Source organism: Micromys minutus (genome assembly GCF_963924665.1).
Source record: "Micromys minutus genome assembly, chromosome: 6".
NCBI lineage: Eukaryota > Metazoa > Chordata > Mammalia > Rodentia > Muridae > Micromys > Micromys minutus.
This window is the reverse complement of record NC_137975.1, coordinates 75,508,631-75,524,397: the sequence shown is the minus strand read 5'-3', so window position 1 is coordinate 75,524,397 and position 15,767 is coordinate 75,508,631. Positions and strand designations below refer to the sequence as shown.

Here is a 15,767-nt window from a genome sequence, read left to right as displayed (position 1 = left end):
TAGGCTTACCCTTCTCTGTCCCCCTCCAACCTTCAGTTTCTCCTACAAATTCAATGGGCATCTGTTCAACAGGATTTTCAATGGCCTTTTGGATGATCTGACCCTCTGGTTTTTGCTTGTTTGTTTGTTTGTTTGTTTGTTTGTTTGATTTCACAAGACTAGAGTAATGCAGGAAAGCAATAGCTCAGTAGCTAGCAGAGGTCCCTTAATTGAATTTTGAACAGGCACCTGCTTCTCTTTAGCAGCTGTAGAATAAACTGATAAGGATGGGAAGAGAACGGATGTGGAAGTTAAAATAAACACAATGAGTAAATGTCCAAGGAGATTTGCAGAGGGTGTGATGCCTGTCAGCTTATCGGAAGACACAAGGGTTGTAAAGCTTGTTTGTTTTTCAGAGCGGTTATGAGATGTCTAGGAAACAAGATACCATCTTTCAGGCGGAGTGTGTGTGATATGAAGAGTCAAGTTAGTGTTGTCCACACTGGAAAACAATGACATCAAGATAAAAGCGGCACCTATGCAGTGTGCCAGGGCTCACTAAGTCCGTGGGTTTATGTCACTTCAACCATGCCAAAAATTATCACTAGAATCCTCTAGAAAGTTTTAAAACAGGAGTTAGACTTTTGAGGCTGTTTTTGCTTGCTTTTTTTTTTTTTTTTTTTTTTTTTTGCCTTTGGTTCTGCTCTTTGCTTTTGTTTTAAGAAAAGCAGTCACTGCTCTTTCACAAGGAGGTCTTGGTCAGTAGTTTTGTAAGTGGCTTGTAAAGTTTTTATTTTGCTCTGGGTCATATCTACACAGTTGTTGTCTTTTTTTAAATAGAATCGAAGAATGAGCTTCTAAAAGAAAGATCAAAGTGTAAACAGGCAGAGGACAAGGAGAACATTGAAGGTAAGAGTCAGCTTTTGTCATCTGTGAATGCAGATAAGGAAGAGCTTAAAGGAGAAGAATGCTTATTTTGGTTTTGAATTTTGAATGTCTCATTTATATATATAATAAATATATATGGATGGATAGATAGATAGATAGATAGATAGGCATCAGGTAAAAAAATTTTTTAAAAAAATGATAGATTAATGACAGACAGTAGAAAGATAAATGATATAGATAAATAAACAAATCATGTATAGGTGGATAGAAGATAATAGATTATATGGATGAGTAGAAAATTGGTAGAGGATAATTGATGGATAAGTGGACTATAGATAAAAAATGCCAGATAGATGTATAGGTAAGAAACGTGTGGCTAAGTTGAGATACATAGCCATCACTTGAAAGACTCGGGCAACTGATGATGGGTAAACTAATTATAATACTATAATTTCTATTTTCTAAATTACAAAAGTGACTGCTAATGGGCTGGCACGGGGAGTAGAGGCCTCATTATACAAAGCCGCTGTCTCTGGGATCATTTCAAAAAGACAAAATATCCATTGGTAGAAAAAAAATGCAATTCAAGTTTTATGATCATACTGTAATTCAAAGAAATGCTCAATTTCAAAATGGCAAGGCTCTTAGCAGGCTTTCGTGCCTTCCTGCCTGCACTGCGAATCTCATAGAGTCCTTTAAGGTATGTGACCTTTTGGGTTTGGTTCTGGATAAGTGATCCCAGTGGACTGTGTCTATACCTTGTGCCTCCCAGCGCCAGTCCTGTGGAAAGTGACTCTAATGGGAACGTCACTCTCATTAGCCCAGAATTATCTTGAGAGAGAGAAAACAGTATGAGAAATTGAGAGTTATTTCAAAGTGAGTAAAGAAAGCAGGGCCTGGCCCACAAGTGACTCACACATAGAGCCATGGGAAAACACTCATCCACTTTGTGCCCGAATTTGCCGCCTCCCTTCTCTCAAGGAGACCATGAAGATAAATAGTGTGATGCCTGTGATATCCTCAGAGTTGCAGGAGGAATAAAGATTTATTTCTATTTCCATAATAAGCCTGTGAGTACTTTTAAAATAAAATGAAAATAACTGCATATGTAGCTCCAAATTAAAATCCTCAACTATAGATACCACAGTACGTTGATCCAGGTACTCACAGCCCTGCCTGTGGGGAATCTGTCTGTCTAGCCAAGATGTCTGTCTGTCTGTCTAGACAGCATTTACTCTCACCAACTGTAAATGATGCACATGAAGGGTATTTTATTGAAGGCAATTAGTGGGAAGAAGAAAGCTGTGGATAGTCCTCGTTTGTTTTGTTTGTTTTGATTTGATTTTCAGTATCTACAAGGTCTCAGGGAGAACACAAACAAAGGCCTCTTCTCAGGTGAGCAAACAGATCCACGCAGATGCCATAGTGCCGGGATTCTGCCACGATCCCAGGCTGGAGGTACAGGTAATCGGTAGACTGTTTGCCTGTCATGCACAAGGCCCTGGTCCGATACCCAGCCCAGCACAAACCAGGCATAATAGTGCAAACAGCACTCCTGACAGAGGCAAGGGGATCAGAAGTTCAGGGCTAGACTCAGTTAATTCAATGTCGTCCTGGACTAGAGATCTTGTTGCTCCCCCCCACACACACATGCAAACCTAAAAGGGAGCACAAGAGCCTCCTCTTGCATATTTAAAACATATACCAACAATGTGTCATTTAAATATAATTCTAGAAAACTCCATTATCTGCTTCTATGCCTGAACTTCCTGCATATGGAAGCTTTCTCTTAATAACAGAGCCTCCTAGGCCTATCCCTTAATAATAACTACAAACATGGTTGCTACTGTGTTGTGGCTGCTGATACACAACGTAACAAAGCCGTGTTCAATAGGGGAGCACTGATTCAAGTTCACAGGCCTTAGCCCAGCTCAGTTTCTGTCTCCATCCTAGTTTATTGCATATCATTCAGTAGTTGACCAGCTTTAAAATTGCTTAATGACATGACTTCACGTATCCTTTGTCTAACAACACGGGTGCCAGTCCACACATTCCAAATAATTCTAACATTCTCTGTATGGAGACAGCTGGCTTCTGACACACTAACTTCTCTTTGAGTTATATAACTCTGTTGATGTTCTTAGACCCCACCCTCAGTCTGCTCTAGTAGATTTTAAAACTCATCTATAAAGTGCTCATTATCTTCCACACATCAGTCCTAACTTGAATCTTGAGGAAGGTATGTGGATCTTCTCAGACACCTCCTCCCATCCAGGTGCTCCTGTGGAAGGCAGCATGTATGAAACTGAACTCATACACACTGGAGTTAAGGACATGTCCATGACTGACAGTCCACAAGGAGGTACAGAATCAGTAAATGGCTCATTCTGAAGATGTGTAGCCAAAACCCATAGAAAAACACACCTGGAAGAAATAAAACCTTGGTCCAGTCCAACCCTCTCGGTGTAAGGGTGATGAAACAAGCTGTGAGTGCTGTTGTGACCAGAAACAAGTGCCTGAGTCAGGTCTCTGCTCTATGTGGCTAATGTGACACAGGCCATGCTCTTCTTGTTCATGCCTTGTGCTCTTGGAAGAATGAAGCAAGAGTCAGCAAGATTCCTCCTCGGGAATACACCCAGCATCACTGATGATCCATTTTGAAGTGTAATGCATGCTGAGGATCAAAACGTTTGCTTCACAGAAGTTTGTCCTCCTGCTTTTTGGTTTTTCTCTCTCACATTGGCTTTTTGTTCTGTTTTGTTATGAGCCAAGTTTCATTAAAGAGTATCGCAAGGTGTGCTGGAAGTGAGCAGGGTAGCGAATGTATACAGTGAGTATCAGGGACCTGCTCAGCATCAGAGCTGTCTTAATGAGTGAGAACTCCAGCAACCAAGTGAGGTAGCTCTTCTTGTTGCTGCAAAGGACATTTTATTCCTCCTATGCCCTATGTCTTCCCTCATGTTGAAGACTCCGATGCTCTGCATTAGATGTGTAGATTATATAAACCATCTAGGTGAGTTGATTCTGACTACACAAGCCTATGATTCAGACCAAGATCCTGCACTTTGCAATAACCGGAATCTTTTGTCTCCTCCCTGACTCACTGCATAACCTTTAGCAAGATGATTTTTCCATACCTCAGTTTCCTCAATGACAAAGCAGAGTTAGTAATAGCAACCCAATTTCCAGTTGACTAAAAAAAAAAAAAAAAAAAAAAAAATTATTAGAATGTCTTCAAAGAAGGCAACACTAAAATTATCCTACTTATGTGTCACTGGTAATAGGCTCTTATTAATCATATTCATTGTATAAGCATTACTTAGAAGGTACTGAGGAGGTCATCCTAGCACGTAAGACATAAGAGTTATATGTTAACTTTTTGGTTCGTCAGGCTTTGCTGCAAGCAGACAAAATGCTTTGTAAAGACTCAACTGGTTGTAAAGTCAAACCCCTCTGAATGTCTAAGAGTTCTCTTTTGAAATGTTTGCCTTTCTCTCCTGACACGTTCTCCAGAACATTTTTTTAGAGGTAGCTGTCCCTGAACCAAGAAAGTACCCAGGTGTCAAACATAATGCTGGCCAGCATGTAGGAAAATGAGGCAAGTGGACAGGATGCCACCTGCTGCGCCATTCTTCTGACACCAAAAGCATACGTTCTCAAATCTGATTACATTTTCTGATCACACCCATCTGTGGCCAGGGTACTTATAGAGGAATGCTCTTGTGAGTTTGCTTTGTTCCCATAAGACTATTCTTACCTTCTACCAACATCTGTCTGTACTGGTTACTTCATGAGTTACTGGGACAAGACTTGGACAAAGGCAGCCTAGGCAAAGAAGGGCTCAGTATTCTAGAGCATAGCCTGACACGGCACCAGGAACTTGGGGCAGCTGGTCACATCCCATCCACGTTCAGGAAGGAGAGATCAATGCCAGTACTCGGTCCATGATTCAGCATTATCCAATGCTACCCACCGTTACAGAAATTCTTCCCACCTCAATGATCCTAATGTAGAAAACCCTTCACAGGTATGCCTTGGGGTTTGTTCCCTTGGTGATTCTAAGTTCTTTGAAGTAAGCGGTCAAGATAACCATCACATTATCCAAATGAACTCAGTAACTACAAGGAAATCTGACAGAACCGTAGGAACGGTGTTGTCCTGTGGACATTACCAGCTGGTTGATAAGCAGGTAGAACATGCAATGCCTCTTTCCTGGTCTATATTAGAGCACAGTCCAGGACGTTCCTACAAAAATACCTTTCTAGTGAGAAAATAGCTTTGGGTCTCACTTTGTCACATGCAGTGTATGCCCAAGCAAGGAAAATAATCTACAAGAAACTGGAAAATACCAAAGATTGCCCACTCCTAGCAAAACACCTACTGGCTTACATGTAGATCAGAAAAGTCAAAGGACATAGAACTGAGAAGTCCCTCACTCACCAAAACTATGCCCCCTCAGTAATTCCTTACTAAAAAGAAGAAACAAAAACACTGGGCTTAGTGGCTAAGAGCACTGGCTGCTCTTGTAGAGGACTACAGTTCAAGTCACAGCACCCACATGGTGGCTCTTGGCCACCAATAGCTCCAGCTCCAGGGGATAACACCCTCTTCTGCCCTTAGCTGGTACCACGCATGCAAACATTTCAGACGTGCAGAAAAGACACCCAAACACGTGAAATAAAGTTTATTTTAAAATAACATAAATTATTAACCAAATCCTTTTAAACTGCTCTATCCAGGAGTAACAATTGGAACCGATCAATCTTAAATTTCCATCTTTCAAATTTAGTTCCCTAGGCAGCTTCATTTTATTTACTTTTTGTATTACTTATTTATACTAGACACTTGGAAGGAAATAGTGAAAGGGTCTACTGTCTGCATTAACTTTTCACACCCACACAGACAGACATATCCACAAACAACCACAGGAACACATGGAGCTAAAACTAGTAAGGTATAAATTAATGGCCCAGTCACTTGTGGTTAATAAAGCATGTAGGTGGCTCCACAGCTTTCTAACAGGGTTTCCATCTGCCTTAGTAATTAGTTAACATATCAGAAGATGTTACATGGGCTCTGGACACAGAACTGGAAGGTGCGAAGAGGAATAGGGTACACTTTCTGGAGAGGAATGTGGTTAAAAATCCAGGTCAAGCAGAGACAAATTCCACGTGTGGCCAGTGACTGCCCACGTATTTCTTACATTAAAGGTCTGTTGTCAGAGTTCTTTTCTTGCCACTTCTTATGTGCCTTGGGCTTGTATTTTACATAATTTAAGTGATAGAATTCTAGCCCTTAAACACTGGGGGTAATTTCACATTCAACAGAAGTGAAGGGCAGATGGTAAGGTAAGTGGGTCTTTAAAGGTGCTTTTTCATTTAGAGAGAGACAGAGACAGACAGAGACAGAGCGAGAGAAAACTATTTGAATAGGTTGGCCTGGAATTACTCTTACATTTAGTATGCCTTTTGATCCTGGGGTCCAAGAACTGGCCCATGGGGCTGATCGCTGTGGATGCTCTTTTCCAGCTGGGAGGATGGCGTCTTGCAGCAACAGCTGTGGGTCCAGGCAAGCCCAGGCTGACGCTGAGGGTGGGTACCAGCAGCGCTATGGAGTCCGGTCCTATCTGCATCGGTTTTATGAGGACTGCACTGCCTCTGTCTGGGAGGATGAGGATGATTTCCAGATCCAGAGATCGCCTAACAGGTGGAGCTCAGTCCTCTGGAAGGTGAGGAGCCACAAGTGAAAAGAACATACATAGGATGCGGAAAATACTGTGTGTGTGTCAATCCCGGTGACGTTAAATGTCTTACTCTTCCCTTGGAAAGCAGATTATAAATTTGGGGGTCAAAGCTTCTTAACGCAACTGAGCTGGTTAAACGAGGGTGGGGTCAAAGGCCAGGCAGTTAGTAGCCTTGCTAGGCATTAACTTGCTAGTTCAGCGTCTGACCGTGAAGGACTTGCAGTGGGAAGCACTATGTTCTCTCGGCCTCCCTTGCAGTCTGGAAAGGTGTCTGTTGTAGTTTAAGTGTACGTCCCCCACTGGCACCTGTGTTTGAACAATTGGTTCCCAGCCTCTAATGCTGGCTTGGGAGACAGTGAAATGTTTAAGAGATGGAGATCAGCTGGACTAAGTGGGTCCCTGGAGGCTGGGCCTGGAGATGTCCTGGTTTCCTGCTGCACTGTGTTTCCTGACAGAACGAAGAGAGCCAGGCCTTCCCCAGCCACGGTGGATTTCATTCCCTTGGTGCCCCACAGTAACCCCCCACGTCACTTGCTTCTTCCAAGTGTCTTCTCACAGTATGGAGAGAAGGAACTCAGTATCAGTTAACTCCCGGTAACCATAACTGAAGAGAAACAATGGTGTTGAGCAAGCATTAATGGAAGGCATTTTATGCCAGCTCTGTCATCACCGTAAGGACCAGCGCGAGTCTCTCTGAGGCGCCTCATTAGAAAATGCACGCAGTGTCTCAAGAGACTTAGCGCTGACTCCATCTGTGTAATGATCAGGACGGAGTGCTGGAAATGATAAACAGGAAATAAAGGATTCCCTACCCTCGCAGACAAGAGGCAGCTGGCCCCAAGCATCCATAGACAGGAAGAAGAGAGAGATTAACACTGGTGTGCCCACATAAAGGCTGTAACAGCACGTCAAGTGACAACAGCCACACACATAAGAGAAGGAGGGTAATGTAGATGAGCACAGAGGTACACATAAGAGGATGGAGGTGAGAAAGATTGCAGTGCAGGGATGGAGGAAGGTATGCAGAAGACAAACAGAAGTAAATCAGAGCAAACACGGCCGGGCTGCTGGAGCAGACCAGAATGTTTGCAGGCTGAACCTCATTCAGCACTGGGAACATAGCAATCCCAAAAGCCACGGAAGAGGGAAGGTGTGCAGTCTGGAAGCAGAGTTAGAATGGGGAACGCAGCACATTCAGGGAAAATAACCACACGGATGGCTTCTATGGGGTCCTGTAGACAATAGTGAAGACGGAGGTTTTTATCTTGGGAAACGGAAATTCATGTGAAGAAGTCAGAGTAACTCACATTTTCATTGTCCTTCTGGCTACTGAGAAGAAAATAGTCATGGAAGGGAAAATACAGCTGGATGAGCTCAGATGCAGTTAGAACACTGAGAAAAGAGACAGTTGTAGCTCAGATTAGGAAGGTGTCAATGATGGTGTAATACAGTCCGGCACAGTAGAAAGTTTCATGGCCAGGCTATCAAAAGATGCTAATGAGAAGAAGCCACCAAGCAAGGTCTCAGTCCCTCAGCCTGAGCTTGTGTCCCGGATGATGGGGTGGCTGCTTAGCTGGAGGTATCTAGAACAGGCCTGGGATAGGTGGACACCATGAGTGTGACTTCGGCTCACTAACGAGAACAATCGACCTCCCGTGGCCATTTCAACCAACTGGCTGTCTCAGCTCATGAGTTTGAGGTCATTCATAGACAGAATGTACAGAAAGTCCCAGGCAGGACATCTGGGCAATGAATAAAGGAAAGGATGCTGGAATGTGCCGGGGTTTGAGGAAAGGAGAAGGTTTAAGGAAGGACACTGAGAAGATTCACCCTGAGAGGATGCCTAGGACCCCTTCTATCTCCAAGATTCTGTGCTTATTCTGAAAGATCCCACCATTTTTACTCAGACATTGGCTTAAACCGAAACACATTGTTAATGCAGTGTAGGAAGAGGTGGCTCTGCCTAGTGAGTGTGAGGATAGATTACTGTCTCAGGCCATTTGAATGCAAGCCCATATGATGCATTTCATAGCTCCGTCACTTTGGGAAGTGACACTTCACTTCCCGAGTAAATAATGTGAGACTCGAGACAGTATTCAGAACGTGCTTAAGAGACAACGGCTGCGGTACCTTCCATAAGACATGGCTTTGTTAGCTTCTTCGTGCCAATTAGAATACTAAGTTCTGAGATGGGAAGGAAACTGGAAATCCAGTGAATTACATACTGGGTAGCACAGTTGTTAGTGTGGGTGACCCAAGGCTCTTGTTAATTCAAAAGCATTCTATTGTCACAGAATCTGTATTAGATTAGACAAGTCAGTGTTCCTGCTCTGCAGAAATCACAGCTCAGAGGATTCTTATTGGCCTGGATCGATGCAATGCATACCTGAGGCAGGCATACCTTGTACAGGTGATATGTGATTGCCTCCCTGCTCTCTTGTCTTTTCCTCCACTCTCTCCTTCCTCCCCCCCTCTGTGTGTGTGTGCGTGTGTGTGTGTGTGTGTGTGTGTGTGTGTACACAGAGTGGAATATGTTTATTTTGACAATATCTTTAAATGCCATTGACATAAATAATACTTAAACATTTGTGTACATCCAAAGCACTGGTGTGTGACTTGGGAGACTTGCAAATCTATTAATGATAGACAACTGTGAATTAAAAATAAATAACTCACATTAAATACCAGCTCCATTAGAATTTTAATATTTTCCCCTTCTATCTTACGCAAGTAAAGCCCAAATCTTTGTTTCCTGTTATGTGAGGCCTGTATTAGAGAAACACGGGCTGAAGTTTCTCTGAGGCTGCACAGCCTTCCCACAGAAGCCTAGCACCAGCCAACACAGCCTAAGGAGTCTGTCTTGGTGACGTTAGCTCTACCATGGCAGAAGCTGGCCATTCTGGGGAACTTCCAAAGCAGGCTGAGTGGAAAAACTTCGTAATGATACAGAAAAGGCCCCCATTGCACACATCAGACCGTCTTTAATGTTTTCCCCTGGTTTTCAAATTGCAACAATAAGTGGTTCAAGTTGCTTGCGACCTCTTTCCCTCCACTATGGAACTGTAAGAGTGGAGCCACTCTGTCCCTCGGGGCCATTCTCACGGTGCCTTGTTGGCTAGCACCCCGCCCTTGAGCAGTGAGCAGATGGGATAAGCTTAAGGAGACAGAGAGTGCAGTCACAGGGTCCTGAGTTTGAACCTGAACACTGTCCTCCCGGCTCAACTAGATAGGGCACCTGTCTCGGTGGTCCTCCTTCACTCCGAAAAGGCCTTGCTGTTTGGTTTGGGAACTGCAAACTCATTAAATGCTAGACAACTGTAGACTGAAAATTAAGAACAACTCACAGTAAATGACGAACCCCATTAGGATTTTAATATTTTCCCCTTTTATCTTACAAGCGTGATATCCAGAATCTAGACCACCTAGTAAGTGCAATAGACTAATAAAATCCATTCTTCCCCCTGAGTAAGATATAGAAATTTACAGTTCAGTGGAGGAAGTAGATGTAGACACAGGTTATTACAATCCAATATGTGAATGGTTCCTATCAGAGTGGTTACGGTGCACGTATATGATAATCTTTGACTCAGGAGCTTTAATAATTAGGAGAATTCAGACATCATAGGGGACTAAGATGGATGTCAAGGTCAGGAGTGACCACAAGGAGTAAGCATGGGAACTAAAATAATTATTGAATTTGGAAGCTATTGGATCTGTCTGTGTGCTAGAGGGGACAATCTCTGTGAAGTGCAAGGGCTGATGGGTTAAGTTCATTCCTCTGGTGAAGGGTCACCATGCATACTGGGTGGAGTTAGGCCCGAAGAAGCAGCTAACCCAGTTTGACATCATGCTGCACTTGGTAGAGCTCCAAATCTCAGAATGAGCAAGACCCTGCTGCTGTCCTGGGTCCTGTCCTTCTGAGAGCTCAGTGCTTACAGAGAAAGCTAGGGCAGTCCTCAGAGAAAGGATGAAAATCCAGTTTTCACTCCCCATGAGCTTTGAATGATCTCCGGCACAGATGGCTCCCTCACACCCAGCTCCATCCAGCCTTCTCCCCTACAGGCTATTTCTCCATGCGTAGCTGCTTCTGGCCTCCAGAAGTCATTAGTACCTCCTCTGTGCCAAAGCAGCTGTGCTCACAGAGGCTGGCTGCTGGCTCTGCCTTCCAGCCTGGCACACACTGAATTCAGACATCACCAGCAACTGGGAAATGAGGAAGGAAATGTTGGTCGAAATAACAGTAATTTGGGGTGGGGGCTGATGTCTGGAGCCCAAGGTTGCATCTCTAGCCAATTCTCCTTTGCCACAGCAGAGAATGCATTTCACACATGCCCCACAGAGCTCAGGTAGCCGTGAGGAGTGAGAATGGGACACTGGCCTTGCTCCTGCTGTGGAAGTTTACCAACACCTAGTGAGGCCTTTCAAACTCACTGCCAAGACCGGTCCCACCACCCCATAGCCTGAGGATGCTCTTGGGACCCGGATGGAACCTCTCCAGCAACATTCCAGCCCTCCCCCACACATGGCACTGAACAGACCTTCAGTGCTCTCTTGGAGCCCTAAATGACCCTTGTGAGGTTATGCTTTTTTACTTTTTTTTTTCCCCTTCTGAAAAAAGACTGCTTCAACTCACAACTGTGTTTGGATACAGTTCACATATTGCCTAATGGACTCATCCCCAAATTTTAATTCCTTCCAATATTCCAACTTGATATCATGATCAGTCTACACTGTCCACCTGTCCTGCCCTTGGTGATTTCCACAGGAAACAGAAGAAGGAGCCTCGTCCTTCATGCCTATGGTGACAAGCTGTCTCCTGATACCTTAACATGTTTGCAGTCCCTCTCTGGGTCACACTGTTTAAAGAGCCCAAGACATTAGCATTGATTGCAGATAGCCAATAACGATTGTCTCCACCTCCTCTCTCTGATACCTTAATGGGTATACAGTAGGAAGGAGCATCCGCCTGGCCAATAATCAGAACTCCCTCCACGTAGAAGCCATATTTAGCTGTTAGCTTGTGAGCAGTATTCTAAGAGTAGATCTCATCGTGAGCGCTGCTCAGCTAAGAAGGATGCTGAGGTCGCTTGGGTCCACTTTCAGTAGGCTGGAGGCTGGAGCTGGCCAGTCAGGAATGTTTTCAGAGTCAGGCTCCAGTATGAACTCTGAAGAGGCAAGGCAGAAAAGGTGGGGCTCCTGCCTCCTGAGCTCTGAAGAAACTGCAAATCCAAGACGGACACAGCTTTGTCCTACTCGGTGTCTTAGCGTTCAGAATCAGTCTTGAGAAAGGAGGTAATTTAGTGTCGTGAGAAAGCAAGTCACCATGGATATTTAAGTTAATTTAGTTTATGCTTCCAGAATTTTCCACTGTGAGTCATTTTTGATGATTTACAAATAATGGCTAGTCTCTGAAGGTGAATTACTTTCCATCGTTTTTAGCAATCCAAAATAAGATTTTACCATCCAGCCTTTCCTCTGTTGCTTGCATCTTACCCTGAATAGCTTCTCTGCTTGTATTTAGTCTCTGGCTGACATATTTTGTTTTTTAGTTTCTTCGTTGTATCATATTAAAGGAAATGTGTCCATATATGGTGAATAAACTGTTTAGAAATTAAAATAAATAATAGGCAGGAAATGTGCAAAATAGTAACTGGCAGAGTATTTCGGGCATAAGAAAAACAGGGGTTCCCCACTGATACAGACCGTATTAACTACAGAAGCTTGAGATGCATTTCTTTGACCCTACAGGCCGAGGCTTCTGACATTGGCTATGAAAATCTCTGCTTCTTAAGCAGCTGTTTTAAACACACTGCATCTCGAGTGGCGCCTGGGCCACACTGATGCTGAACACCTCAATCAATGCACAGCCTCTAAAGTTCCACCCACTTTAAATTCCAAGATTAAGAGGATTCTATATTTGTTTATTTTTATAACCCTGTTACTCAAACTTAAAGCAATTAGGAGTGGGAGGAAATGAAAAAAAAAGACATTTGAAAACTTGATAGCTAATCCTTATTCCAATGTTAACTACTCTTTATTCCAAATGCTAAGTAACTGTTTTAATGCTATTAACTAAATGGTTTTTCCACATCATAATAGCTGCTCATCAGAGTTTGTGACTAGCCAAATGCAAAGTTAAGTGCTTTTGAACGGTCATATTTAATCTTCACAATGTCATAATGTAGAATATATGGTCATTTGTCATTCTATATGTAGGGATACAAATGTCCAGGTGACTTTGCTTCTGTGATTCCAGTACAAGTTGCAGGATGATAGCTAAGGGGAGTTTCCCTACCCCTCATGTGATCCAGAATGACGGTAAAGGGGAAAAGAGATGCCAACTGTATCAATAAGGGAATAAGGGTTCTCTAAAGGACAGAACTGATTGTGTGTGTGTGTGTGTGTGTGTGTGTGTGTGTAGAGAGAGGCGGGGAGAGGCAATATTACAGTGGTTACAAGATATAATTGGGATAGTCCAAGCATGGCTGTCCTCTGACCAACAGGCTAAGGATTCAGTGGTTGTTCAGTCCATGAGGCTGGGTGTTTCGGCATCTCATTATGCCTCAGCAGTAGAATTCATGATCTTGCCAACAAGAGGAAGAGCAATTGGACAACGAAGGAGGCACTTCCTTCGTCCACATCTGTTCATGACTCCAGAAGGTGAGGCCCAGACTTAGGGTGGCTCCTCCCACCTTAAATGATCTAACCCGTCAAGAGCATCCCTCACAGGCTTGCCCAGATGCTAACATTTCAGTTGATTCCAGATGTAGTCAGGTTGACAACCAAGACCAGCTGTCATATCCGCTGACCACCCTTCCTCTGCATCCTGATGAGATGTGAGCAAGCCACATCTTTGTGCTTTCGCAGCCATGGAGTTGGCCCAGACATGCCTTCCCTGCTATGCTAAACCTCATCCCCTTGAACCCAAACAAAGCCTTCCTCTCATGTTTCTTTTGCCAGGCGTTTGGTTACATAAATGAGAGCCTCACACAGCTGTGCTGCATTTAAGGAGATCTTGACTTGAGGCAGTTTATCTTCCATGTGTGGCTCTAACATGTTGGCATCTGAACAAATTCGACTCACTTAGCTACATGTAAAAAGAAACAGAGCACTGGTCTGGGGTCATCTGTGTGGTTTCTGGGCCTCGTCTCTGTCTGTGGTGGGTCTAGTTTTAGCCAATTACTGACCCTCTGGAGGCCCCACATTTTAAATTGGTGGCTTACTTTCAGAAGGCATCAACATCCGTAAGGACTATCAAGGTTCTCAGGTCCCACATCTGCCAAGGTTTGTTACGCATTGCAGTGAAGATAATGACATCACAGCCGCACAGAACGAGGCAGTGAGAAAGAATGAATTATAGGATGTAGCTTTGGTTAGGGGATTCTGGGAAGGACCAAGGGAAATTGAAGGCAGATTACATTAAAAGGACAGCCATGGTAGAAAAAGGAGTAACAGATAGACCTGTTGGCTGGGAATAATAGCCTACAGGGTAACCCTGTTTTGTTAAGGCTATGACCAAATCATGAAATGGCTTGGTCTTGTCTTCTATCATGGCCACAGGTTGAGCTTGTCTGAGTTGACACTCTAGGAAATGTGTTGTGCTTGACATTAACACACTGCAACATGGCAGCCTCTGGTTGAGATCAAGGTTTTCACGGACAGACTCAGGCCAGCTCTGGGCATCAGGGAAGTTTCTCTCTTCCTCAACACCATGTGAGGCGTGTGAACAAAGGCAGGTTCCTTCAACTTGTAAAGCAGTAGAAACGCTAAATCCTGTACTCCAAGACCTAGTTGCTGCATCAGTCTAGATTAGATATAAGATTAAGTCGAAGGTGGCAGGGAATAGCCTGAACTCTGGGAAAATGGGAGGTGCCCTTGTGGCTGAGGGGAAGCAGAGGAGGGTTTATCTCACTTCCTCGGCCTCTGTCCTTGTCTCTCTCCAGGTCGGACTCATCTCAGGCACGGCCTTTGTGATTCTCGGACTAACTGTCCTGGCAGTGGGCTTCCTTGTGCCCCCCAAAATCGAAGCTTTTGGTGAAGCTGATTTCATGGTGGTGGACACACATGCTGTGCAGTACAATGGCGCCCTGGACACATGCAAGCTAGCGGGAGCTGTGCTCTTCTGCATCGGGGGCACATCCATGGCAGGGTGCCTACTGATGTCTGTGTTTGCCAAGAGCTACTCCAAAGAAGAAAAGTTCCTTCAACAGAAGTTTAAAGAGCGAATCGCAGACATTAAAGCCCATACCCAGCCCATCACTAAAGCTCTGGGCCCTGGGAACACCAAGATCCCTGTCACTTTGTCCAGAGTTCAGAATGTGCAGCCTCTCTCAACCACTTGAAACATTCGCCACCTCAGGCCTCCCCTCTCTGATTCACACACATCATCATTCAAAAAGGTGGCCGGTCAGTTTTTGAGGTAACATGCGTTTGGCAGTGACCTATCCCTACAGCTGTGTGGGGCTGAACAGGGTGTCACACAGGCTTACGTGCAGGTCAGGTGACAGTGGATGTTATGTGTCAGTCCATGCCCACTTCTGGTAGGTTCCACCAGCCCCTCATGAACTAGTCTCTCCGGTGTGTCAGCATTGTGTTATTTTTCTGTTAGTTGAAAGCACTGAGCAGTATAGACCAGTCTACCAGTGGTCAATGTGATGCACTTCGTTCTCTGATAGGTTTCTCTGATCCTTCCGTGTGGTGCTGTCTTCCTTGCCTGTCTCTGTGTATGAGATCATCATCACGTGTTCCCAGGAATCTCGGTTTCCTGACTTTGATCCAGATGTTAGACTTTTAACTCTGTCTTAGCATCAAAATTCCAAAAGTGAACAGGAATTTATCATTGTTCCCTGTAAATTATTTTGTTTTCTCCGGATGGTGTTTCTTCTCACTTAAGTAAAATTGTCAATTTTGGAATCTTGGTAAAAGCAACAGCAACAAGGATGCTAGGGGTAAAAACAGTTAAATACTGGAAAATGAGTCCCTGCCATTAACTTTGCCATGTGAAAAACGATTGCTTCTGGGGCCTCAGTTTCCCCTCCTGTGTATGAGGATTTAAGAACCTGCCCTGCTCGCGTGTCCAAATTTATTTTTGTATGTCACTGAGTCTCTTTCCTGATGGCCTTGTGCTGGTCTCCTGTTGAGGTATCATCAGATCTGG

The 15,767-nt window shown here is 44.1% G+C and overlaps 1 protein-coding gene across 1 annotated transcript; it reads left to right on the top strand.

The window, feature by feature from the left end:
- Positions 1–834: 834 nt before the first annotated feature.
- Positions 835–14,952, top strand: NRSN1 (neurensin 1; the record flags this gene model as incomplete). The annotated part of the gene is made up of 3 exons (XM_080917777.1): positions 835–888; positions 6,396–6,595; positions 14,554–14,952. Exons 2-3 carry the CDS (start codon positions 6,404–6,406, stop codon positions 14,950–14,952), a joined length of 591 nt encoding a protein of 196 aa, XP_080773903.1. The 5' UTR covers positions 835–888; positions 6,396–6,403.
- Between the last annotated feature and the right edge of the window lie 815 nt (positions 14,953–15,767).